This window comes from Manihot esculenta, chromosome 15, assembly GCF_001659605.2.
Source record: "Manihot esculenta cultivar AM560-2 chromosome 15, M.esculenta_v8, whole genome shotgun sequence".
Classification (NCBI taxonomy): Eukaryota; Viridiplantae; Streptophyta; class Magnoliopsida; order Malpighiales; family Euphorbiaceae; genus Manihot; species Manihot esculenta.
The window spans coordinates 14,533,441-14,560,299 of record NC_035175.2 but is presented as its reverse complement, the minus strand read 5'-3'; the positions used below and the strand labels follow the sequence as shown (position 1 = coordinate 14,560,299).

At 30.2% G+C, this 26,859-nt stretch overlaps 3 protein-coding genes across 6 annotated transcripts; 2 read left to right on the top strand and 1 right to left on the bottom strand.

Annotated features, from left to right (window-relative positions):
• The first annotated feature begins 5,805 nt into the window (after nucleotides 1-5,805).
• Nucleotides 5,806-8,538, top strand: LOC110601038 (protein LOL1). Of its 4 annotated transcripts, none has more exons than XM_021738022.2 (6): nucleotides 5,806-5,964; nucleotides 6,263-6,422; nucleotides 6,770-6,883; nucleotides 7,252-7,365; nucleotides 7,483-7,592; nucleotides 8,141-8,538. In XM_021738022.2, the coding sequence occupies exons 2-6, from the start codon at nucleotides 6,362-6,364 to the stop codon at nucleotides 8,177-8,179; spliced, it is 438 nt and encodes a 145-aa protein (XP_021593714.1). In that variant the 5' UTR covers nucleotides 5,806-5,964; nucleotides 6,263-6,361; the 3' UTR covers nucleotides 8,180-8,538. The 4 variants fall into 4 exon arrangements, with proteins under 4 accessions (XP_021593714.1, XP_021593716.1, XP_021593717.1 ...); XM_021738024.2 differs by having other exon boundaries at nucleotides 5,812-5,964; nucleotides 6,245-6,422; XM_021738025.2 differs by having other exon boundaries at nucleotides 5,963-6,103.
• Nucleotides 8,539-16,833: 8,295 nt separating this feature from the next.
• Nucleotides 16,834-22,463, bottom strand: LOC110601053 (ferredoxin C 2, chloroplastic). Its single transcript, XM_021738048.2, has 6 exons — nucleotides 22,091-22,463; nucleotides 21,641-21,704; nucleotides 19,671-19,759; nucleotides 17,706-17,774; nucleotides 17,381-17,425; nucleotides 16,834-17,193 (listed from the first exon to the last, which is right to left on the bottom strand). Exons 1-6 carry the CDS (start codon nucleotides 22,343-22,345, stop codon nucleotides 17,149-17,151), a joined length of 567 nt encoding a protein of 188 aa, XP_021593740.1. The 5' UTR covers nucleotides 22,346-22,463; the 3' UTR covers nucleotides 16,834-17,148.
• A 1,805-nt stretch (nucleotides 22,464-24,268) lies between these two features.
• Nucleotides 24,269-24,975, top strand: LOC110600816 (late embryogenesis abundant protein 6). Its single transcript, XM_021737701.2, has 2 exons — nucleotides 24,269-24,384; nucleotides 24,487-24,975. Exons 1-2 carry the CDS (start codon nucleotides 24,298-24,300, stop codon nucleotides 24,763-24,765), a joined length of 366 nt encoding a protein of 121 aa, XP_021593393.1. The 5' UTR covers nucleotides 24,269-24,297; the 3' UTR covers nucleotides 24,766-24,975.
• The last annotated feature ends 1,884 nt before the right edge of the window (nucleotides 24,976-26,859 follow it).

Here is a 26,859-nt window from a genome sequence, read left to right as displayed (position 1 = left end):
ATAAATAAATAACCATGAAAAATTATTAAAAATATTTAATTCAAATTGAAATAATTAATTTAATTAATATAATTTAAAAAATTTTAATTTAATATTTATAGAAATTTGATACCATTTAGATTTAACTTTCATATATATTATATGTTTTGGATGGATTAGAGTCAAGGGGATGTGGGGAAAAGCTAGAGAAAATGGTCCCCTTGGGCCTTTTGAGTAGTTTTCCATGTTAATGAATGAACCTCTTTCTTCTCTTATGTAATTTTCTCAACATCTTGCAAACACAATATTGCCCCATACTTTAAGGATCATTCTTCATCACTTGCTCCTTTTGTCCTTCCCTCTAATCTATTTTCCTTTTTTTTGAAAATTTTCTTTTATTTTCCACTTCACAAATGGCATGTTATAAATCCCTTTTGATCTTATATATATTCTTGTCTTCTTCTTTACTTTGAATCAAGCTTGAACTAAAATTATTGGTAACATCATGTCCTTTTTTTTTATCTAAGACTATGTAATGATTAATTGATTAATATTGATGTTGAATTGACCTTAAACTTCATAAAAATTAGAAATTAATAATATGAAGAAAAATTCTAGAACATGTAATAATGATAAGAAAAGGAAAAAAAAAAGAAAATTAAGTCAACCTATTTTATTAAAATGATTTATTAATTGCACTTGTTTTTTGAAATTCAATTTTTTTATAACATTAAATTCTTTATTTCTATTAAATTTGTATCAAATAAAATGTTTGTCAACTTTTTTTCTTACTTAATTAAAGTAATTAAATATTTAATGTAACGTAATGATCCCATAATAAGTCATATCTATCATTATAAAATAGGACCACATAGTAATTGTTCATTTTATTTGACAATGACTGGATGAGAATTATGAACGAGTACAAAGTATATAAACACTTAATAAAAATAATGACAAGATACAGAAGATAATATTTTCATTGAATAAAAAAAAGATTATATAGAAGGAGAGATATCTTCAATTTCCTTTTTTCGAGTCTCTGTTACATTTATTTTTCTACGTCTATTATATTTTCTGCAAAGACTCGGTCGATGTCTTCGATCCCTTCTTCGTCTTGCTCATCCTCGCCCTCCTCCTCTAGGAAGATGTCATTTATCCAAGCAAAGATTTTAGAAGGAAACCTCTTCACTGACTCTTTCTTGTGTCTAACATCTCCCCTCCCTAGGCCATCGTCTCTTGAAGTTCTACTTCTAGTTTAGCAATCCTGGTAGAGGCAGTCCAATTCTCCTCAACTTGAGATTGCAGCTTCTGGACTTAGCTTTGAAGTATGGCCACTTGATCCTCAGCTATTTTTGCCTAATTCTCAATGGTTGACTTTGAAGTATTTTTCTGGTCCAGGTTTACCTAGAGCTTATCCACGGACTTCGGCCTCTCTTTCATGGTTCCCTCCACTTCCTCAACCCGAGCCTTTAGCCTCGAACAATCCTATTGTAAAAGACATTTTTATGTCTCCTGAGTCCCGAACTCTCGCCTTAGAACCTTGTTACGCTCTTTGGCCATGTACGAACAGAGGAAACTCTCCATGGCTGAGTACATCACGTTGTCGAAGAAGTCGTCCGTCTCGACCTCGTTCAATCAATGACGGTCCCCAGGCCTCGAAGCATTCTTAGTGATGAGGACTGACAGGCAGGGTTCCTCAAGAAGAAAGGATGTCTGGGTTAGTGCTAGCGTTAGGCGTTGGATGCTCTAAGGCCTCGACGATTCGACTACAGCATTCTCGTGTGTTGGCTCGACAGTGACAGAAATTGTTACAGAAGCGCCTCTAGTAGAAGACTCGGGCTGAGTAGGAGCCGATTCTTCAATTGCAGGAGGGGGAGGAGGAGGAAGAGGCATGATGATCTCCTCGCCGCGACGAGCTTGCTTAGGTGGAGGTCTTATCACTCCATCAACAGCTTTGTCCTTTTAGGCAACACGTGCTGCTTTGGCAAATTTGTTTATTGACCCGGCCATATCTGTATGAAACAAAAGATGAGTAAGTAAGGCAGTTTGACAGGCAGTTTGAAAGGCAAAAGGAGTTGGAAAGAAAAATATCTTGCTCGCTAGCCAGGGGAGTGTTGTCTCTAAGGTTTGGAAGGCCGGGCGAATGAAGGGCTCGAGCTTGGCTTGCCTGGAGATGGCTTTGCCAAGATAAGTGTTTCTCACCACCACAATGATGTCTATCTAGTGGGATGTAGCCATCGTCTGGAGAAAGTCCAGAGCCTTTTTCTTACTCCTTTGTGGCTGGACCTCATCCTTTTTCAGCTCCACATACACGTTCCAGCTAGTACGGAGAGGGCCAAAACCTCTAGACATCCTGTAGCGGTTCCATCGCTTTAAGGATGGGGGTATCCAATCGAATAATTTTTGGCATTTCCTCCCATTGAAAAATCAAAACTCTTCATTTTTTTGCGTACCTAACTGGTACAATTGAGAGTAAAAGGGCTACACTCGATTCAATGTTATTGTTAAAACAAACAAATCGAAATACCACCAAGATCCTCCAACTGTTGTGGTGTAGTTGAGTGACTGACAGCTTGTGGAATTAGAGGACTTCAATAAAAAATGGGTCCATAGGGAACCAAACATCCACTTTCAACTGTTCTTCATACACTATGATAGTATCCTCTGCAGGGATCTGGTCATCCACATGAACGTTCGGAGAAACACGGAAGATTTCTCGAGATATTTGATAATGATCATGAAGACAGTCTACATCCTTCGCGGTCAATACGGAGGGGATGTCATTCATCGAGACACTTTCGTTGTCGTGAACTACCCGCAGTAGAATGATGGATGCAGAAATGCGAATGGGGTCATCGGAGGAGGAACTGGAGTCTGAACTTCCACCAAAAGAAGAAGAAGAGGAGGAAGAAGTATTTCTATTCATTTCTATAGAAGGAAAAGCAAATAGGGATTACCTTGAGTAAGGAAGTGTGTGAATGGAAAAAAATGAATAGTTGAATATTTTCTTAAGCACAAAAGTCAGTTGTAAGTAAAAGTGGTATTTAGAAGAGAAGAAGAATTCATATATGATGGTTTCAACGATAGGTTTTGAATGCGGCTCGAGGAATAAGATAATCATCATTTATGATCAGGAGCAGGCAAAGCAATGCTAGCGTGGAAAGCCAATTTAGATATGCCACGTGTCTTAGATCGTGAAGACAACTGTCACCTTTGAATATGAAGAATCGAAGACCAGTAGGGGACTTCTAATGTAATATAATAATCGTCCAAAACAAGCCATAATCTGTCATTATAAGACAAAGTCACGTGGCAAAAATTTGATAAACTGATACACGGCCCCATCCGTGGAAAAGGAAATCCAAACGCCGTAATACTTAGTTCTTCGTCAAGACTCGCCCTCTTTTCAACAGGACAAGACTTCACAGAAAGTTACCGTTAGAAGACACAACCTAATAGATCCCTATTACACCTATAATCGCAGAATCTCATATCCACTATCGGGTGCTAACCAGATTTTCAGAAAATTTGATAACCAACCCATCTTCTTACAATATGAAAACTAATGAACATAGAGATTAAGGTATTCTTACACAATTATTTTTAAATTCTAAATAATTTTATTACACTTACCCATTTTCTCTAATTTACGGACTTAAGAGTCGAAATGGTTTAAAAAATATAAACAACCTCACATTTTCCTTTTTATAAATTAACCAATCACAGTATAAATTCGTTTGGCCAGATCAATATTATTAATAATTAAAATGATAAAAATTAAATATATAAATAATTAAAATTATAAAAATTAAAAATATTTTAGATATTTGAGGTAGCTAATATTTTCTTTTACATAATGATCCAAGAGATTCATAAAAAAGTTATGAGAATATTTCAATTTTATTTTAGAAAATAAGATTAAATAATTAATTTTGATAAAATATAGTAACCTAATAAAAATTTTCCAATAAAAAAAAAAACTAAAGTAGGCATAGCCAAAACTAAGACAATTTTATATTGTTTATTAGTTCAAGTAAAATTTATCACACAACAATTTTGTATTGATAGTTGTTGGATTATTCTTAAGTAATTTTCTTAAAATAATTTAAGCACCAAACTCAAATTTAAATAAAAATTTTAAAATTTATATATATATATATATATATATATTGTTTACCTCTCTTTCATCTTACTATTCTTTATTTCTTTAAAATTAAAAATTATTTTACTTACATATTTCTAAATAGATAAAATTAACATCACAATTCTCATATAAATTTGAATTTATCAACTTATTAAATATAAATTTATTTTAATATGATAAATTTACTTTACTATTTTACTAATTTTTAATTTTTCATTAATTTAATTTTAATGATTATATGTTATTATATAATATAATTTATATATTTGTAATTTAATTAAATTTTTTAATTATACAATGATTAGATATAAAGTTACACGGCACTCCAAGGCTTAGTCTGATGGAAAGTGCATCATATAACCTTAAAAGGTCTAAGATTCGACTCCCCCAACCCCTATTTCAAAAAAAAGATATAAAGTTACACGATAATAAAACTATTTTTTATAATATCACATTTAGCATACAGTTTTAGTTTAATTTTAAATTTTTTTTATAATTTTTATGTTATATATATAAATAAATTTGCATTATTATTATTATTGGGTAGAATTTTATTTTTAATTTTGTTAGTGTGACATTGACATTTGACAACGGTGGATGTGGATTTTATTGGAAAGAGTTCCTTTTTGTATGAAAAAAAAAAAGGAAAAGGGGAAAAGGAGGGGCCCAGAGGGTGCATTGAGGCCATTGATAAGTCTGGTTGCTGCCATCACATGTCAATGGGCCTTCCTGTTTCGTACTTCCCATTCCCAAAACATAAGTCTGGGCCTTCTCGTGGGCCTTCCGCTCATAGCCAGCCATTACACTCTGACTCACAAAATTTTTTTTCTTTATTTTTATTTAATAATATTAAAAAAATAAAATTTATTAGTTACTATGATAATTTATATGAAGCAATATAAATAAAAATAAATTAAAAAAATAATATGAAATTTATTATTTTAACTATATTAATTATTTTTAAAAATAATTATGAAACAATTGTTATGCCACGAAAGAAGTACACAATTATTGAAGAAGTTTGACCGTAACAAGATAATCTTGAGGATACTCCCTTTTCTAAAACGTAACCAATTAAAATTAAATTATAAAATTATAATTTATTTTATTTAATAAAAAAAATTTGATATAATAATAAAAATTCCAATAATTAATTAATAAAACCATAAATTCAAATTATGAAAGTAATTTTTAAAAAATGAAGATATTTTAAGTTTGAATAAAGTACTAAATTCTATTTACTTAATTGATATTTTCTTTAATTCTTGACTTAATTAAAAAAACTTAATTTTTTTAATTCAATTAAATTATTTTCTAAAAATAATTTTTCAAAAAATATGTCATTACCCATCAATTTTCATATAGCAAAGTATAGCTTATTATCAGCAAGCAACTTTTACAGACGGTCCTGATTGGTCTAGCCTGTGATGTGGCACAATGTAAACCGTCCACATTTCTGTGGGAAAGGAGCTTTGCGGACTGAATGCAACACTCACATGCATGCAATAGCTTGCTCCAAAAAGTGAAGAGAGAGAAAGAGAGAGAGAAGTTGATATTGATATTGATATTGATATGGCAGCAGCAAATGGAAGTTAACCACCACATCTATCTATCTATCTCTAAAGAATTAGGAAAGAAAGAAAAATGGAAGCTTTACTTCTGTGTTTTGTAGTTTCTACTGAGAAAGGAAAGTGGTAAAAATATTTTCTTTTCTCTTTTTTTTTTCCCTATTAATTTTAACTCCATTACCAACTCAATTAAGTCTTTTTGTCCATTGCCCACTTATATCCTCTCTCTCTCTCTCTCTCTCTCTCAGCTTCATCTGCAAGCTGTTGAAGGTATGTGCTTGCCCCACTTCAATGTTCAGCTTTGTGTCATTGCTTGTCTTCAACTCTACCAGCTTTTCTGCTTCTGTCCCTAAATAGAAGGGGGAAAAAATGCAAATTAAAGCTACCTTCTTGAATGATTTTTCCAAATGTAAATTTGTTCTTATCAATTGGGTAATTTTTATTTAATGTGTTTGTTTTAGAAAAATTTGTCAAAACAGTCCCCTTCTAGTACTTGTAATTGCATGGTTCAGATTTGCAGCTTTAACTGACTATTTTCTTAACTGGCTAGTTTACTTCTCTGGCACAGGCATGGGAGGAACTGGAGAAAAGGTTGTGCTCTGTGTTTTTAAGGCTGTAAACTTGTAAGAAATTCAGACAAGAAAAGTTCCATTTTAGAGTCATTACAATGCCAGTTCCTCTTGCTCCTTATCCAACGGCTCCAGCTCCTTACTCCCAACCTGCCAATGGTAATTTAATCAGCTCTCCACTGGTTAATTTTTCCGTAGAACTCTTAGAATTATCTCTTTTCTATTTTGTTTTGGAATATTGCATGAGGAGCTACACTTGTTTGTTCAAAGTACTGAATCAGATAGAGTTTCCAAGTATTTCCAGATTTGTGGTAATGAAGAAATTCGTGGTGTTACTTATGTAGTAATTTCTGATGTAGTTTCTCAAGTTTAGTAATGAGATTCTAACTTCAGGTTCCAATCTACTGAAGTTTTTCCAAACTGTTTGGCTTGTCATCAAAGATTTATATCGATTGGGAATTGGGATTTGTGAGAATTCCTAAAACCATGACATTGCATTTTCTTAGGTGCTCAGAGCCAGCTTGTTTGCTCTGGATGTCGAAATCTTTTACTCTACCCGGTTGGAGCAACCTCTGTGTGCTGCGCCATATGCAATGCAGTCACAGCTGTGCCACCTCCAGGTATAAATCTTTCTCTCTTTTCTTATGCTGGAGAATCTTGTTAATCACAAGCTCATTCTGATTCTTAGTTTTTAGAATCAGAAACTCTCAAACAATACCTTATGAAAACCTCTTTCCTTTTCTTCTCAAGTAGACGCATCTTTAGTTAAGAAACCAACATGAAAGGGAACCTTAGCTGAGCATATGGTGCCAAACCTTTCGATTCATGTTGATGCTTTTAGTTCCATTGTTCTATGTGACAATATTAGCAGAATCATTCGAGAAGTAACGAGCTTCCTGAAAATTAACAACAAAAATATGTCATATGAAACATCTAAAGACATCAATGCCAAAGCATAATCACTTGAGTACTGTTTAAATATCAACAGGAACAGAAATGGCACAGCTGGTTTGTGGAGGTTGCCACACCTTACTCATGTACATCCGCGGAGCAACTAGTGTACAATGTTCTTGTTGTCACACCATCAATCTAGCTCTCGAAGGTACTTCAAGGGAATTATAAGAACAATCATTCTAGTATAATTTCTATTACCTGAAAATTTTGGATAAGTTGCTTTACTGCTAGTTGGAAATAAGGTTTAAAATGTACATTATGACAGCAAATCAAGTGGCACACGTCAATTGTGGAAACTGCAGGATGCTATTGATGTACCAATATGGAGCACGATCAGTGAAATGTGCTGTTTGCAATTTTGTGACATCAGTTGGGGTCAGTATATTCTCTCTTTAGCATATGTTAATTATCTAATAAATTTTTCTCTAGTTAGAGCACAACTCTCACAAAGTGTAGATTGGGGGTAAGCCTTAATTAGTAGTTTAATGTTGTTGAAGATCTGAGTTTGTATAAATAAAAACCCCTGAACCACAAATGGATTGGAGGCAGTGATGGACCTAAGCTTATAAAAACCCCCTCACCCACATTCTCTCACATTCTTTTAACTTTTTATCTTGTCCTGCTGTTGCTAAATGCCTCCAAATTTCTTAGAAATCTCTATAAACTTTTGAAATTTCCATGAATCGCATTCATACAGCTGTGGTTTGCACTGAACTTTTGAGTAGATGACTTCAGCACCCCAATTCTATTTTTCTCTTAAGATATTTTCAGGAGTAGAGCAAGATAGATCATGTCATACAACTTTCTTTTTCCTATTTTGCATCCTTTTAGGCCTTTCAAGTTCCTTCATCGATTTTTGTTCATTACAAATTACTGAATATAACATGAATATTACATAGAACCTTCCTTTCTGTGTTTGTCAGGCCTCAACAAGCACTGCTGAACAGAAGTTCAACAGCTGAAGTTAATTATTACAAGCCTTAAGTCAGCGATTACAGATTCCACAAACTTCAGTTTTGCATACTATTATGGTATCTCCGGAGACTGCATTCGCAGGCGAAGCAGAGGAAATTACCTACATTAATTCACATGTATAGAGTTACTTTTCTCCCATTTGCGTGACACTTTTTTCGTTGTGAATAAGAAGTTTTGGCATACTAAATGTATGTGAAGCATTGTTGTGTGAAGAGATTTATAGGTTGTGCTTGTGAGTGCATTTTGGAATTTTTGTTTTTTTGGGATGAGATTTTCATTTTCTTTTACTTTGGCATGTGTGTGAGATAAGCTTCAAGATTCAAGCACAAGAGAAAGAGTTATTGAAGATGCTTTCTTGCTTTCTGTTTTTTTTTTTTTTTGGGTTAGAATTGACTTTCATGTCTGAAATACAAACAAGGAACAACTGCTTGAAGTTGAAAGTTATTTGTACCCAGATGAATTTGGTGGATGAGAATTGAAATCAACATAGGGGACCAAAGAGATATTTCAGGTAAGAAACATGTTTGAAGATTTTTGCCCAAAAAACAAAAGAACTTTCAGTGTTTAGATATAACCAACAGGATTAGCATAGAAGTTTCTTGAACTGAATCTAAAAATTAAAAAAATAAAATAAAATTACAAGCTCCTAAATTCAGCTGAGGTGAAACATTACTATTTTGTAATGAAAATTTTTAAATAGACTTAATACATGTTGTTTATATTAAGGGATAAATTGCTTTTTTCTTTATTCTTATTTATACATGTTATTTACTTTGAAATTTAAATAACAAATTTTAAATTAATTAGTGAAAGAACGGACGTTTCCTTTTGATATGCGAAGAGCATTTAAAGCGATCATCAATATTTGGTTCAAATCGAAAAAATTGATTGAATTGAATTAATTTGTAATCGAAAAAATAATTTAATTTTTTATTCATTTCAGTTCGATTTAATTTTTAATTTTAAAAATTTTAGTTATTTCGATTCAATTTTAATAAAAAATATTAAAAAAATCTAACTGAACTAATTAATGATAATAGTATATTATTTTTAATAATATAGAAATTAGATTCTATCAAAATTAAAATATTTTAATTAAATTTTAAAATGTTAAAAATAAAATGTAAAAATAAAAAATTTATTAAAATTTAAATCGATTAAATCGAATTGAATTAAACTAAATCAGATCGGTTTGATTTAATTCAGTTTTTGATTAAAATCAACTTAATTTTATTTATATAAATATTAAAATTTTAATTTTTAATTTATTTAATTCGGTTTGATTTTGAATCAGATAATGCTAAACTCTAATAAAACGTTATATTGAAGAAGAGAAATCTAAATACGATGCTTTTAGCTACTAGGCTGCTATTACTTAAAAGAGACTACCATTGAGAGGTTGAACAATATCTACAAGTGAGATCACCTTAATCGGATGAGGTATGTTGAATGAAAAAGTTTAAATATTTATATTTATAGTTAAATTCTAAAATTTTTTAAATAATAAATTAAATCTTTTTAATTAGTTAAATTTTATTCAAATAATTAAAAGAAATTGAAAACGATGATAATAAATTATAATATGATAATAAAAATTTTATTTGATTAATAAAATTATTTAAATTTTATTTTAAGAATAAATATATGATAGATTTATTATATAAATTTTATTTATTTTTTTATCTATTATTTATTATATATAAAACTATATTAAAAATAATATTCTGGTTATTGTATCAACACGAATGAAAATTCATTCATGTGTAATCTATGTTTAACTTAAAAGAAAAATATTCAATTTTAACTGTACGTATTTTTACATTGCATTAAACAATTAAAATATAGCATGCGATTATAAGGGCTAAAATTTTTCATAAAATATTTATTTATATTTATATATTTATATTTAATTTGAGATAGTAAAACTCATATTTATTTTAATCTAAACACATAATTAAATTAAAAGTATTTAAATTCAACAATAAATTTAAAAATTATTTTCTAAAATTGATAAAGAAAATTATATTCCGTTAAGTCCATTCAATTTACTGTTACACCGTGTTAAATGATAGAACTGCGGGTAATTTAAAATACTTTTAAGAGTTTCTCTCCTTCTGTATTTTTGTATTACTTTTGATTTTATATTTAGCTATATACTCTAATTTTTTTAAAATTTATTTTATAAAATTATATATATAAATATTTTAATATAATATTATTTTTAAGTTTTCTGTCTCTACTTAGACTCCGCATTAATTTTAAGACTACATATTATTAAATCTTCTCGTATGAATTCAATTTTTATAATATTTATATTTTTACTTTAGTAAGGGTATTATGATCTTTGCACTTCAATCTCAGCTAAAATATTTTTATGCTATGGCTACACGTTCAAAATATTAATATTACAGAAATCACTTGATTTGAATTGTGAAATTGCCATCACATGTCGTCCTGCTTTGCTATTATTATTTTTATCATATATATCTCTTTTAGCATTATAAATGTATATATAATCAAAGATCAACTTATACATAGTTTAATTGTTTCAAAATTATTTTCAATATGTATTTATGAAAAAAAATCATAGAATTTAATATATCATAATTTGTAATAAGTACTAAGGAATTTTATAAAAATATTTTGTACAAACTTATACATAGTTTAATTGTTTCAAAATTATTTTCAATACGTATTTATGAAAAAAAAATCATATAATTTAATATATCATAATTTGTAATAAGTACTAAGGAATTTTATAAAAATATTTTGTACAACAATTAATTTCACAGATGAAATTCAAAGGTCATATCACCTATAAAGGAGGCACAACTCTAATTCAAGCGATTTATTGCTCTCTTATACTATTTTCTACCATCTTAGACGCCTTAAAACGCCCTCAAGCGTCTTAGCGCCCACTCAGGTGACTTTCACCAACCTTAAGTGCCATAAAATGCCCGTTTAGGTAGCTTTCCGCCCATCTTAACCGCTTTAGCGCCCACTTAGACAACTTTTCCCCTCCTCGAGCGTCTTAAAACCCCACTCAAGCGGCTTTTCACTCACCTCCAATGCCTTAGCACCCACTAAAGCAATTTTTCGCCTACATTAAGTGTCTTAGCATCCATTTAAGTGATATTTCGCCCACCTCAGTTGCTTTAGCACCCACTCAGGTGGCTTTTCACCCACCTCAGGCACCTTTCCGCCTACCTTAGACAACTTAGCGACCACTCAAGTGGCTTTACATCCACTCATGCAGCTTTTCGCCCACCTCAAGTGGCCTTAGCACACACTCAGGTGATATTTTGTCCACCTCAAGTGCCTTAATGCTTACTCAGGCGATATTTTGCCCATTCCAGGCGCCTTAGCGCCCACTCTATATGATCTTTTGCACTCTAGAATGATTAGTCATTAAAATTTTTGCAGCTTTCTACCAATAGAAACATTTTCTGGTCACTTTAAAGTGAATCTTCACCATTCTAAAGAAAGTTGTCATCATTCTAAGGTGAATGTTTATTATTATGAGGAATTTTCTTTTTAGGATGATTATTCGTCATAATTTATTCGATAAATATCAAAATTAGCTCAACAATTTATAATCAAAGATCATTATGGTGATAAATCACCACTTATATTTTGTCGGGGCAACAGTAGGCAATGTTTGACTTCAATTTTCAAAGAAATAATTTGTTTAAAATCTTTAAAGCATCATCTCATATGAAGTCTTGAAAGGAGATAGTTTTCTTAAGTTTTTCAATTTGTAGAAAGTCTTTTAAAGCAATTCAAACTTTGAATGACTAGTGTATCGAAATCTAAAATGCATCTCTTTGTATCGAACTTAAAAATTTGATCACTTGAGGTGGTTGCAGAACGGTGTGATATTTAATTGTTTAACAAGAATCGGTACTCAAACTTTAACTGAACAAAACCACCTAGTTAATTAAAAGTAGTAGCCCCAAGTAATTATATCAGAGATTAATGCTCGGAAAAAAAGGTGTGATATTTAACTTATCAAAACGATTTGCCCACAGTAAAAATTTGCTTCTAGATTAATTGGTGGGAATATCACTAGGTCACTCGCCTAGTGGTTGCTCATCTTTTAGCGCTGTTTGACAACCAACCGCTTTAAATAATTAATGGACTAACATCCAGTTACTTGCCTGGCGATTATCTGCCAGGTGATTATATGCTTTGTGACATTTTTTTTTTTGGCAAAAACAAACCTTTTAATAATTAATGGGATTAATACTCGTTAATTCATTTAGCGATTTCCCGTCTTGTGGCGTTTTTTTTAGCAAAACCAAGCCTTTTAATAATTAATGGAACTAATATCTGATAATTCACCTGTCGATTTCTCACCTTGTAGTTTTTACTTGGCCAAACAATAAGCCTTTTAATCATTAATGGGATTATTCTGGACACTCACAAGGTGGTTGGCGCTCTTTTAGCAAAAAGCCACTTTAATCAAACTTATTAACTTGTGTTGGCAATCCATTATTCCATATAATTGAATCAATCACAACAGATAAAAAAAACTTTGTTAATTTTATTGATAAAACTTTTATAAATTATAAATATTTCAGGAATGGAAAATGACACGACAATCTAATTTGACTAACTTATAAGCACCAGGAAGAATAACCTTCGATACTCTAAATGGTTCTTTCTAGTTTTCATCTAATTTACCAGACCCAGTATCCCCACCTATTATATCAGACCACCTAAGGACTGAGTCTCCTACGTTAAAGACTCGGAGTTTGACTTGGAAAATAAATATTTTTGACATTTTATTTCTGTAAACGACTATTTTGATTAAAACTTGTTCCGTTAGATACTCGACCTGATCGAGATTGAACCGCGTTTTATGCATTGGAGTATTGGATCCTAAAATTGCTTACTTGGACCTCTATGAGAATTGTCGCTTCGGCTTCGTACACCATTGAAAATGGAGCCTAGCTTTCACTTAGGTGACCCAGGTTCAAATCTTGGCAATGGAACCAAATGATATTTCTGAAAATGAATCTTGTATGACTTGACAATCTGCAAACGAAGAAGAGAGGTGGATAGTGCCTAGAGGTAGCTATTTCAATGCTCAAGTCAGCAATTTGCTTAATTGGGCGAGTGAAACGATAAGCTAAAGCAAGTAAAATGTGAAGTAGAATGTATATCTTGAATCAATATTCTAATTGGCTTTTATATAGTAAGAAAATTGGATTTGTTAGTATTTCTTTTAAGAATCCAGTTTATATCGACTATTGGATATAAAATCCCGTGATAATTAGAATTCTGAGGATTGAACTGCAACAACCTTCAACGGTAATAAACAGAATCCATGAAGATTCTACCAACTCTTTTGGATGGGCCTTCATTGAAACCAAACATCTTAGATATGGTTAACTTGACTCCACATCTTCAACTATCGAGCCTAAACATCCAAACATCTTAGTTATAATATGTTGCCATCCAAGCCTATATATATATACATATTTTAATTAATCAATAATATAAAATGTATATTAGATTTTATTTTAATTTATTTAATTATAATTAATAATCAATCAAATTGTTATATTTGAATTAAATTTTAAGCCTTTTAATTTCAATCTAATTTGATTCAGTTAACCAAACGGACTGATAAGTCATTTTCAGTGATCCATAAGAAAATAGAATATGAAATCTAAAAGGCATATTCTTGTAATGATAATTTTGAAATTTGGATATCCTTACCACCAATGGCTTGCCACTTATAATTTATGCCTAACAAAAACATCATAGTACGTCGCTGATGGACCCCAAGCATGTCAGCGAAGAGTAGCCCTTCTGTAAAAATAAATTGTGCATTTATATAAAAATTTACATACTGGGACTCCATTTTGTTTGTGGAAGCTAATTTATATTTTAAAATATTTTTTATAAAAAATATGTTTCGTAAAAATTTTTTTCAATGAGATGGTTTATTTTTTATTATGTAATTTTAATTTAAAAAATAAAATTTATTTATAAATTTATAAATAGAGACTTTAATAAAAATCTTTTTTTTTAATAAAAATTTTAAGTTTTTTAATAAAAAATTATTTTTCTTAAAATGATTTTTTTAATAAAAAAATATTTTGTATTAACTAAATTTTTTGAATGCTGAAAAAATATAAAAAATATTATTTAGAACATATTTTTTTAACTGTATATTCTAATTAACTTTATATAAATATCAAATACATACATATTTAATAACTGAGCGTCCTTTTTATTTGATTGAACATTTGTATTACCATTAAAATAAATATACTTTAATATAAATAAATAAATCATACGAAAATTATTACCTTTAAAATGTGAATATTCTAATAATACAAAAACTATTTTGAAAACCATGAAATTTTAAAGGAATAATCTATATTCTTAAGTTATTTTTTAATTTTAAAAAATAAATTAAAACAATATTAAATTTTTTAAAAATATATTAATTAATTCATCCGATAATTTTAGCTATATATTACCATTCAATATCAAAAAATTAAATAGAAGATATTTTTATAGAATTAAGTGATCAATTAATTAATTTTTTTTAAAATTATAACAACTAAATAGTAAAATATTTAAATGATTAAAAATTATAAAAATTAAATAATAAATACTTAAATTATTAAAACTAATAAAAGAATTAATTAATAGATTTTTAAAATTTTATAATATTTTAATTTTTTTTTAAAACCAAGAGACAACTTAATAAGTTGTACATATCAAACGGTAAATTTTTTAATTTCAAATTCAAACGTCCATCAAAATCAAATTGAATCATGATACAAAATCTTGACCATTAAATGCTACCACCTCATGACCACATCATGTTCCAACAAAGATATGGATAGAAATTTATGACATAAAGTTGTGCATAAAAATGAAAGAAGATATTCAATACAGAACTTCTCCATCAGAATTGTTTTCTCAAATAATAATTTATTGGACATTTGAAAAAAAAAAACAAGAAAAAAATCAGGTTGGTTCCACTTTCCATCGAAATGATATCTACTACAGAAGGAGGGCCATGTAAGTGGTGCTGCTCAACTTTTATAATACATTGAAAGAGATGGCAATGCTGACCTTGGGTTGTCTCTCTTTCACTCCAACATGAACAGTGCTGATAATGTTTCATGGGTTCATGAATAAATGATTACTATTTAATTTTTATAATATAAAAAACTCAATAATTAATTTTTTTAATTTTTAAAAATATATTAAAACGCTTTTAATGTTTTAAAAAATATACTAGTTAATCTTCCATTTATTTTAAACGTTAAATATTATAAAAAAAATTTAAAATGCTTTGATATAGAGACTAATTAATAAATTTTTTAAAAATTTGAGAAATCAAAAATTTTTAAAACTATAGAGATTAAATAGTAAAATAATTAACGTCAAAATTAACAGAACAAACTTATTAACAGAACAAACTTTTTAAAACGTTAAAGACATTTTAATATATTTTTTAAAATTGAGACTAATCAATAAGTTTTCTCATGCCATAAAGACTAACTAGTAATTTTCCCTAAATAAATTGAGCTTAGACCTGATCACGGTCTGAACCCTGACCATGATTCATACTCACCCGAGTTAAATTTGGAATCAAATCAAATCAATGATTCCTATCTTTGAACTGGGACCAAAAGGGACCAGAGTATATGAATCAATTCTGGTCCCCTCTTTCTTGAACAAGAACCTAAACTGGCCTGAAAAACTTGCTTTAAATTGACGGTTCTAAATCGAAATTGGCCCGATCAAAAAGCCTTTACTTTTCTTTTAAAAATAAAATTATAAATTTAAACACTAATAATCTTATGAACTTATGTCTTATAATATACAAAATATTAATTTTTGTAATTGTAGAAATTTAGAACTATGGCCAAACTGGAATTCGATCAAAACTGCCTTTTCAATTGGAACAGTTTTGAACCAAAACTGATTTGGGAACTGAGAAGCCTGCCAAACAGACAGTTACCAACCTTAACTAGAATTTAAACGTATTTACCTTCCAATGCATGCTATACATGGTTTAATCTGTCTGACCAGTGTAAATAATTTAATAGTTTACTCATTATCTGGAAAGTTTAGATAGTAAAACAAATAAGGATGACAAAAATAAGACAAGGACATACCAGTTTCTGTTCATTATTGACCATGGGTTTCCTGCAACAATTGCCCTCAAGAAACCTCTTAGTTTTTCATAAGAGGAGATTATGTCAATAAGCAATGGAAGAAAGAGAAATTGCAGGAGAGAATGAATGTACCATCCCTCTTGTGTATTAAGTACAAGCAAAAATAAGTATGATACAACTATAAGATGAAATGCAAGATGCAGGAACATTAGAAATATATTCATGGGAAGTTTGATATTGGCTAGCATAGGTACCCTAATAGCTTATTGTTTCTCATATGGGAAATGGACATGTGACACGGAGATTTTTTTTTTCCTAAAGAATTGCACTGCTTTGTGAAATATACATAGCTTGGAATTTCAATCTAAGATCACAACAAAACTGATAACTCAGATTTTTTATGAAAGTTCCAAAAATAAAAATTTAGAAACCAAACACCTAATGCCTGTCACTTAATTAAAGAAAAAAAGAAGAAGAAGAAGAAGAAGAAAGACACTAAGAAACTACATATCTAGATATTCTGATATTGGCTGTTGTTGGAATGTAGAAGACATAAATGCCCACAAGTAATGAACATTACTAACGCACAGATAGAATACACACCGAAAGGATACTACATATCTTACAGCAACACTTGATCTTCTGGTCAATCATTTATAGCATACAGAGAATTCTGAGCGATAATCATCATTCATCACATAGAAGAAGGATCAAAAATCAAAATGAAGAGAAAAGGGATGGGAAAAAAAACGTTCCGGATGCTAGAGTAGGTAGATCCTCACTTTTAGTTCCATTTGACAAATTGCTTATTCATCACCCATGGCCAACTCCAGTGCATAGTCATCCCTTTCCTGTTACATGAAGCAATCTGAGGTAAGATAAAAACAAATGTAACCAAGCATTTGTTAGTCCCCTTTTTTCTTCTAGATCTCTCTCCTTCATATACATATATACATATACATATCGAAAAACAAATATTCTTCTTCCCTTTCTATTGACATTAAAACCGATAGCATAGTTGCAGCACTCAGAACTTACAATTGGTCCTCGGGCAAAATATCTTCCAAACTGAAGCCAATACACCTGCAACACACCAGAATTTCATCTTGACACATCATTCATGCAAGCAAATGGAAATTCCAGTATCTAATAAGTCAATAGTACTGCAGCTCCCTTTTATCCTTTTCCAGGAAAAAAAAAAACTCTCTTGTGAGGTATCATTTAGAAACACATGAAGATACATTCAAATGCTCATAATTTATTTGAGAATGACATACAACACTGTACTGTTATTGTATTCTACTGAAAATTTTACAATGCTCCTACTATAATCTGAGCATACGGCTGAAACTTTTAAATTTACCTCATCCTCATCTTGTGTTTCTACTTCGAGATCAGAAGATGGGAAACCTACGCAAAGAAGCGCATACCCCTGCATCACAAATTATATAGATATGAAATCCCAAAGATTCCAAATAGTTGGATGAAAGTATATCATTGACTAGAAAGTGTAGTCTATAGAATAAGATAATTGTTGGACTATATCTTTTTAAACAAAAGAAAAGGCAAAAAAGTTTATAAAATAATTACTTCACAGAATTTTTTTTCTAAACTGATTATGTAAAGTTTACATCAGTATCTTTGATGATTTTAGAAAAACTAATACTGGCCATGCGACTGTAAGATCTTGACAAAGTGAAACCTAGTTATATAGAACTGTTTTTAGGCCAACTATTTTATATAGCGGTATGGGCCTAAAAATACTTATGAGAACAGTTTCTTTTTCTTTTTCATTTTTCATTTTCTATAGAAAATAACGTAAACTATGAAAAACACATTCACTTGTCAATAATAGAAAATATTTTTTTAATTTAAAATTTTTTCAAAAAAATGTATTTTTTCATAATTAAAAAAAAATTAAACCAATATAAAGTATATTTTTAAAATTTATTTTACTTCTAAATTTTTACTACTGTGTTATTGATTTCTTTAAAGTAATATAATTAAATTCTTATTCTTGTAAATAAATATTTTTAGTGCTTAGTTGTAGAAAAGCAATTGTTTTTCATTCATAAAACAGTTAAAAACATAATTTTTCTTATACAGGAAAATAGTGGAAAACATCTTCTTTTTTTTTTCCAAATCCTAGTTAAATTTTGGAAAAATTGTAAACTATTTTTTTTAATTTGGAAAATTGGCACATATGAACATAAAATTACATTTTCTGGTTTTCCACAAAGTGAACAAGCTCTAAATGTTGGACATCTAAAATACAACATACCTACATGAGGTAGAAATGTGGATATTAAATGAATGTTTGGTATTACAATAATGGATAAGTTTAAGAATGATTACATCCATCAGGAAGCAGATGTACCACATAGTCAAGAGTAAACCTAGCACACATTATTGATAAATGAAGAGACGGTCAAGAACGGTGAGTACACCAGTGAAAATTTGTGATAAGTTACTGGTAGGAATAAGAAGGGAAAAAAAAACACAAAGAAAAATTTTTAAATGACATAAAGAGAATAAGAATTAAAATATTTGCAAATTTTTGGTGCGGAATTGGTTTCAAACAAAGCTGAATTGTGAAAATTAATCCACATAGCCTACTTAATTGGTTTAACATTAAAAACTTTGTTGTCGTTGTTGTTAAGACAAAGGAATAGATATATTTCCATAATTCTAAGTATCCCCTCTTATTAAATTAAATCTACATGGTACCTAACGTATGTGTGATTGAGGAACACCAAGAATATGACACAATGCTATCCATTTCATTTTGCACATGCTTGCTTAATCAATGGCAGAATGATAATGATGAAAAATATCAAATGGCCCGTTAAACCAATACAGCTTGCAAAATAAATATAAACTGCAGCATCACAAATGAAAAATGCCTTAAACCATTAACTATCAAATACTTAATAAAGATTTTATTTTCAAATATGACATCATATTGAATCAATTACCCTTCTCCCTCCTTTTTCTATTGCTGAAGTATGGTTCAAAGAGAAGTAGAGTGAATTTGCAATTCCTGTGTAATATTGTGTGTACAAAATCAGAAAATTGTATCATGTTCTATGGAGAGATGTCTACAGATTAACAAGATAAAATTGCAATTCTTTCTTCCCCAAAACCATCTTATCCATCAAAAAGAACCTTAAGCTTTTGCATTAACAAGTAAATGGGTATTCAATTTTAGCCCCGATTCACACAATCTAATATCTATACAAAGTTCAGCATCAATAACAAAGAACTTTCAGATATCAGCCTCTTATGTATCTGACCAGTAAAATTCTAAAATAGGAGGTAGGTCTCATGCCTTTGATTTCAATTCTGCAGATATCCCTAGTGCTTCAGGCTGTCTAATCTGTCCAGATTTCACACGTACAGCACAGCTAGTGCAACAACCTGCAAGTACAGAGCTTCTCATCAAGGACAACTTCAAACAGTAAGGACTAGTAATATTCCTTTTTAAAGAATCATATGACCTTTTTTCACAAAGAATTATTTATCAGAAGGCAAATCATAAGAACTACAAGTAATTAGTTCTTGACAATATGAGAAGTCATAATATTGACATTCAAGTACATAAAAGTTGCACTTGCACCTTATTGCATGCACAAAGCATGTTCCAGGTTTAATTCATGCTAACACCGTGAACCTTGTTCATTATCAATGTATTCAATGATGCAACATGCAGAATGTATTTAAAAGAAAAATCAATAAAATGAGAAAAGAACAAGAAGTTAATTTCATTCACTGGAGAAGATGACAGCTAGCACAGGAAAATGAGACTTGATTGTTTACTTTCTGGTCTAACTTGGGCACAAATCTAAATTTTTCACTCAGAATTGTATCACTTTGCAGTGTTATCCTTGAACAATAAACAATAAAGGTTGTGACACTTTACAACTTCCAATCCCCCTAAATTAATCTTCTATGCTGAGTCAAAACTGAGATGGAAGTATTTAGTGTAACTGTGTTCTTGAGGGTAGAAAAAAGATGCTAACTCAAACAGGCATGGCAAGTGAATTAACCACTAATAATTGTCTTCATAAAGGATTTTCCCTAAGACCACTTTCTACCTAATTATTTTATTAGTTTTTATGGGATCGATTATATTACATAACAATTGTTAATTAGTCCATTTATAATGGACAATATTAGATTATTTATAATGGACAATATTAGATTTGGAGAGAGTAATCAGTACATTAAATTCATTTTATATTGGTTTATATAAATGATTGGGTTACTTTACATATCAAAATAACTAGCCAATATGATATTGCAACTCAACCATTTATATTCACTATTTAACCTTCATGTATTTTCAATATGAGAATCATTCTCCATGCTACTTTAAATTTGGAAAGAGTGTTTAGAATATTGAACATTAGTTTGACTTATATAAATGATTGAGTTGCTTTACATATCAAATTGACTAGTCAATTTGATATTGCAACCAACCACTTATATGCACCATCTCATCTCCATGTATTTCCAATGTGGGATTCATTCTCAATACTTTCCCCTCAAGTGCAACCACATAGTTAGCACTTAACAATTAATTTGTATTAACCCAATATGGTTCTAATTATATATACTTATGGGTGGCTGAAACCCACAACCTGAACCAACCTTTGATACCATGTTAAATTTGGAGAGAGCGTCGAGAATATTCAACATTAATTCATTTTATATGAGTTTATATAAATGATTGAGTTGCTTGCACTTATATTCATCATTTCATCTTCATGTATTTCCAATACATGGAGTCTAATTTTTGGAGATGTTTCTTGGTGATGATGCCCACAACCATGACAGTTTTTGTTTTGACACTTCAGTGCATACATAGAGTCACAGACTCTATAGTTTGACTTGAACCTCCTTTTAGCATTGAAAAGTAATTCATAATGCAACTGAAATAGAATGAATTGTCAGAATTTCATTGTTGAAGTATCATATACCAAAGTGCAGTAAATGACACGTAAGTATATCTACTTATGCTGACTAACTTATATAAGTCAGAAGCCAGAACTTACTGTAATTCAAAGTCTTCTCACAAAAACTCAAAAATACGCAAAGAATATTAATCTCAAATCTTATAATGAATCCAGAATTCATTCAAGCTTTTACTGATACTGATTAAAGTAAGAATACCTGCACTAATCAACATGATGCAACAAAAAAATGTGTGTGTGTGTGTGTGTGTGTGCATGCATGTTGTGACGAAGAACTTTATAAAGATTCATCATAGAACATACAGAATGGATTAGAGAACAATACCGTGCCTGCAAGCAAATGGAAGTGATATGTTCTGTGATTCAGCGGTATGCAATATATATTGATCCTGCATTTGCATATACCACAAAGATAAGTCCACAAAACGAATTAGAATCGTTAGCATAAACAAAATAATAATAATAACTAATATAAAACTAACTCCATGGACCCTAAACCAGGATGAATAATTGGATTCACCCTTAAACTCAGCTTGATGCAAGCTACAACAAACAAAATGGTAACAACGAAGTCATCTTCTTCTTTCTTTTTTTTTTTGTGGCATTAACATAAAATTGATTCTACAGAGATATACGTGTGGTAGAAAATAATCAAAAATCTCATTTGCTCTACCACATTTGAAATCCATAATACTCAATTGCTTCTCTTTATGTTCCAAATTAGAATTCTATGGCTACATTTTCCGAAGAAACAAAGGTAACAAAAAAAAAGTACCTCTGGAACGAGAAATTCATGAACGAGTCCTCGTTGCCTGTCACGAACAGTGACTTTATGGATGGGAATTGAGGGAGACTGATAACCAGATCCACCGGTAACTCCCACCGGCGTTTGGAGCTCTGATGTCGTTTTGAGGCGGCATTTTACGGAAGTAGAATTATGGTTAGTATAGTTAGTAGATAAAAGTTGCCGGAGACTCGCCGGTTTGCAGTGGAGAGTGGAGCAGAAGGTGCAAGAAATGATAAGGTCCATGGTTGGATGTTTAATTTCTCTCTCTTTGTTCAATTGGCTTGCTTTATGTTCACTGGATAAGCAGGGAGCGCGAACTTACCCTTGCCTTTAGTTTGCGAAGGAGAAATGAAAGGGAAATTAGAAAAGAGAAATGAAGGGGAAAGAAAATAATAGAGGTTTTTTTGGGGGTTATTGGAAAAAATAAATTAAATATTTGTGATAATTTATATTTATATTTATTTTATATTTTAAATTTTAAATAATTAAATTAAATTTTTTAATTTATAACCATTATAATTAATAAATTAAATTAAATTAAATTAAAAAATAATAAAGTATAATATAATCATTAAAATTTTATAGAACTAATAAAATAAATTTTAAGATAAATATTTTTATTTTAATAATAGATTATTATTTATTTTATTATTTATTTTATTCTCACTTATATATATTATAGATTAATAAAAATTTAAAATATGAAATAAAATAAAATTTCATAAATTAAAGAACATATTGTATATCATTTTATTGATATGAAATAAAAAATTTTTATATATGAATAATATATATATAATTTTCAACATTAGTATAAAGATTTAATGAAATATTTTTAACATATAAAATTTATATATGATATATTATATTAATATAAATTCATTTATAACAAATATTTATTATATAATATATTTATTATTATATATAATAAATATAAAATATATTTATTTTCAATAAAAAATTTAAATTAAAAAACTATAGATTTATTAATAAAAATTTTATAAATTATATTATAATTTATCATTAATTTTTCAAAATTAATTTAGTTTTATCGACTACAATCGTAATAAATTCAAAATTTTTAATTTTATTATAAAAAATTAAGAATTTTGAATATAAATATTAATTAAATTTTTTTATCACATATTATTTTTTTTACAGTTCGATAAAATAGAGAATATAGTTTCTTTTTTTAATATAAGTATTTTAATATAATAAGGACATGTAAGAATTAGAGGCTTTAAAATAATAAGAAGATGTAAGTATTTTAACATAATTAATTTTTATTTATCTCTATTTTCATCAATTTAAAAGAAAATATTTTTAAATTAAATACAAAAGGTTGATAAATATAATTTTCTGTCCTTTAGTAACTATCAGCAGTTGTTATCTTTAAAATTATTGATGATAGTTTGAGATTTAAAGAAGAAAATAGTTGTTTGGAAGGTAATATTTCTGGAAATACAACTAAATTTGGTGTTTAGGTCATATAACTTGTAGGTCTTGTATCCAATAGCAAGCCCCAACACGATGCAAGAGGTATCTCCAGGATTAAACTTGATTTTAGTTGATTTTACATTAACATAAACATCCAAAAGTCTTTAGGATGTTATAATTCAGTGACTTGTTGAAAAATAACTCATAACATGACTTCTAATTCATCAGCTCAGTGGGAATTCTATTGATGAACTAGACATGTAGCATACCAAGGAAATAAGATATTCTTGGTTAGCCTCATGTACACTTTTACTTTTCATGGCTCTCATCAGTTCTTGTTGAATTATGTTTGTGATGGTTGTAGTAAGATATTCTTTGTTTACATTGTTCATGGAGCTCTTTGTTGGTTCCGTATTATCAAGGCCATCTGCAAGTTTAGCAGATTGCTTCCCCTTTCTTTGTTTAAACCAATCTGGATAACCTATTATTTTAAAGCAAATATCCTTAAATTTATCAGCTAACGAACTACCAAAAACAATCACTTCGGAATCCGACATAGAAGTGGCTACGTGTCATCATAAAATATGATAGCAGCTGCATGCATGGCACGTCGAAATCAATCGTGGCTTGCTCTCCCAGCATCTTTCTTGCTTAGTCAATCCATTCATTCTCATTTTCCATATGTACATATATACACACTCGGCCGCCTTCTTTTGTTAACCACAGAGCCGTCACCATTGCATTCACAGCAACCAAAGATGCATACAGCTAAGGCAAAAATCAGTAATATTGCCAGCGCTGCTAGAGAGCACATGACCATCTGCAGAGCTAAAGTTGAAGAGAAGGTGACATGATCCCAAATCTATACATGTTCCTTTCTTCTTTCTTAGGATTTTATTCACTGGGTGTTAAGAATTGATTAATTCAAATTGCTGGAGAACTTGCAGGTGGAGAAAGCAACAGCGAGGACGCATGAAGAGAAAGAGATGGCCAAGGAACGTAGAAAGGCAAAAGAAGCTCAGGCTAAGATGGAGTTGCATCAGGCTAAAGCCAAACATGCTGCTGAGAAATCAACTGCCAAGCGAACGCATCATCATGTTCCCGGTGTCGGAGCTGACCATCACCTCCACCAACCTCGACCTACGGTTGGCGGTTATCCGAACCAGCCTGTAGGAGCCACCGTTCCGGCTTACCCTGTAGGAGGGCATCCTCCGGTATACAATTAGAATAGGAATTGTGGCCATCTGTATTTGTATGTGTACCTCATTTTAATAGTAAGAATCTCCCATATTCATAATCCATTGCCACACACTAGATGCAAATAGAACATTTTTATTGTTATTTTTTCCCACCATCTCCATCATTTTGAATTTACGGAACTTTCTCGTCACCTTACTTTTTTTATAAAAAAAGCAAAAAAAAGCTTCAAACCTCTAATCAAGCACCAACTGGAGAGATGCGACAAAATTTAAGATAACAGTCGACGAGAATAATATATCGGACGTATCGGCGCACAACGTGAAGCAATCAAACAACTTCCCCCAAGTTGTCGAAGGATAAATGCTCACTCCCAGTGCAGCGCCACAAACCTGAAAGCATAACTATAAAAAAAAAAAAAAAAAAAAAAAAAAAGGGTGAAGTGTAATTTTAATTTATTAAATTTGAATTCTGGTTTATAAAAAATTTGGCTCTTAAATTTTTTTAAAATGGGAAATAAGTGCAGTAATATATTAAAAGTAAATTTATATTAATAAAAATATTCATATTAACGTGCTCTTATTTAAAAATTAAGATTTTAACGCGCGACGGATTCTTGTCTAGTCTCGGTTCATCACTGAATGGGACAATGGGTTAATGGCGGTGCCGGCAGCTTTGAGGGAGCAAACGGTTCTAGATTTGTTAGTGTTTTGCATGCTGGTTTTTTTCTTTTTTACAATGCAAAGTAAATTGCAGGAGTTGTATTAATATAATATTTTGTGATATTTTGAATATTTTGTGATATTTCAATCCTAAGAAAAATCAAGTTTATAATTATATAATTTTTAAGATTAAGTAATTAATTTATTTATAAATATTTATTTTTTATATTAATATATTTATTTTTCATATAAACTGTAACACTCCACTTAAATTGAATTATAAATATTTATCATGTCCAGTTTGTTAGAAAAATATTCTATTCGAGACCCATTTAAAATTTTGATGAATAGATCATCCAATTACTCTCATGTCTTCACATAACTGGTGGAGATTAAATCTTCTCGCGGATGAAATGACAGTCAACTTCAATATGTTTAGTCCGTTCATGGTATACTGAATTGGAAGCAATGTAAAGAATAGCCTAATTATCACACCAAAGTTTTGCGGGTGATACAACATCCATACCAATTTCCTCTACTAGATCATTTATCCACAAAATCTCACAAGTTCATTGAGTTATGACCCTATATTCTGACTCGGTACTGGATCTGGATATCACATTTTGCTTCTTACTTTTCCAAGATACTAGATTTCTTCCAATAAATACACAGTAGCTTATAGTCGACCTTCTATCACTTATGGATCCCGCTCAGTTAGCATCAGAAAAACATTCAAGTGCAATATGCTCATGATCTCTGTAGAGTATACCAAGTCCAAGAGTCACTTTTAGATAACATAGAATTTATTCTAAAGCAGCCCAATATTTCACCGTAGGTGCAGACATGAACTGGTTTACGACACTTACTGCAAAAATAATATCTGGCCGAATCATTACCATAAGGTAGTTTAGTTTTTCAATCAATCTCCTGTCGTCATCTTTTATAAGGCATATATTATGAATCATTGATATACTATATGGTTTACCTCCCATCTTTTTAGTTTCTGCAAGTAAGTTAATGATATATTTCCTTTGAAACAGGAAAATTTCCTATTCACTCCTAAGATTTCGACTCATAAAAACATATTTAAGCGAATATAAAAATAAAATTTTTCTTTCTATTGCTATCCGTCCTTCCTCATTATTTATATACAAAAGAAAATAAATTATTATTATTTATATTTTTTTCACTTGTGCAAATAAAATAAAAAAAAAAAGAAAATTTTTTTTGTTCTCTGTCATCATCTATGATTTATCGTTAACAAAAACAATCATTTGCAATTGGATGAAGTATTACGTGTCATCATAAAAGAGGTATAGCAGCTGCATGAACGCCATGTGGAAACCAATCTGGCTCGCTCTTCCAACTTCTTCTTAGTTGCTCAACCCATGCATTCTCATTTTCTCACTTGCACACGCACACACAGCGCCACCTTCTTCCGTCAACTGTAGAGCCGTTACT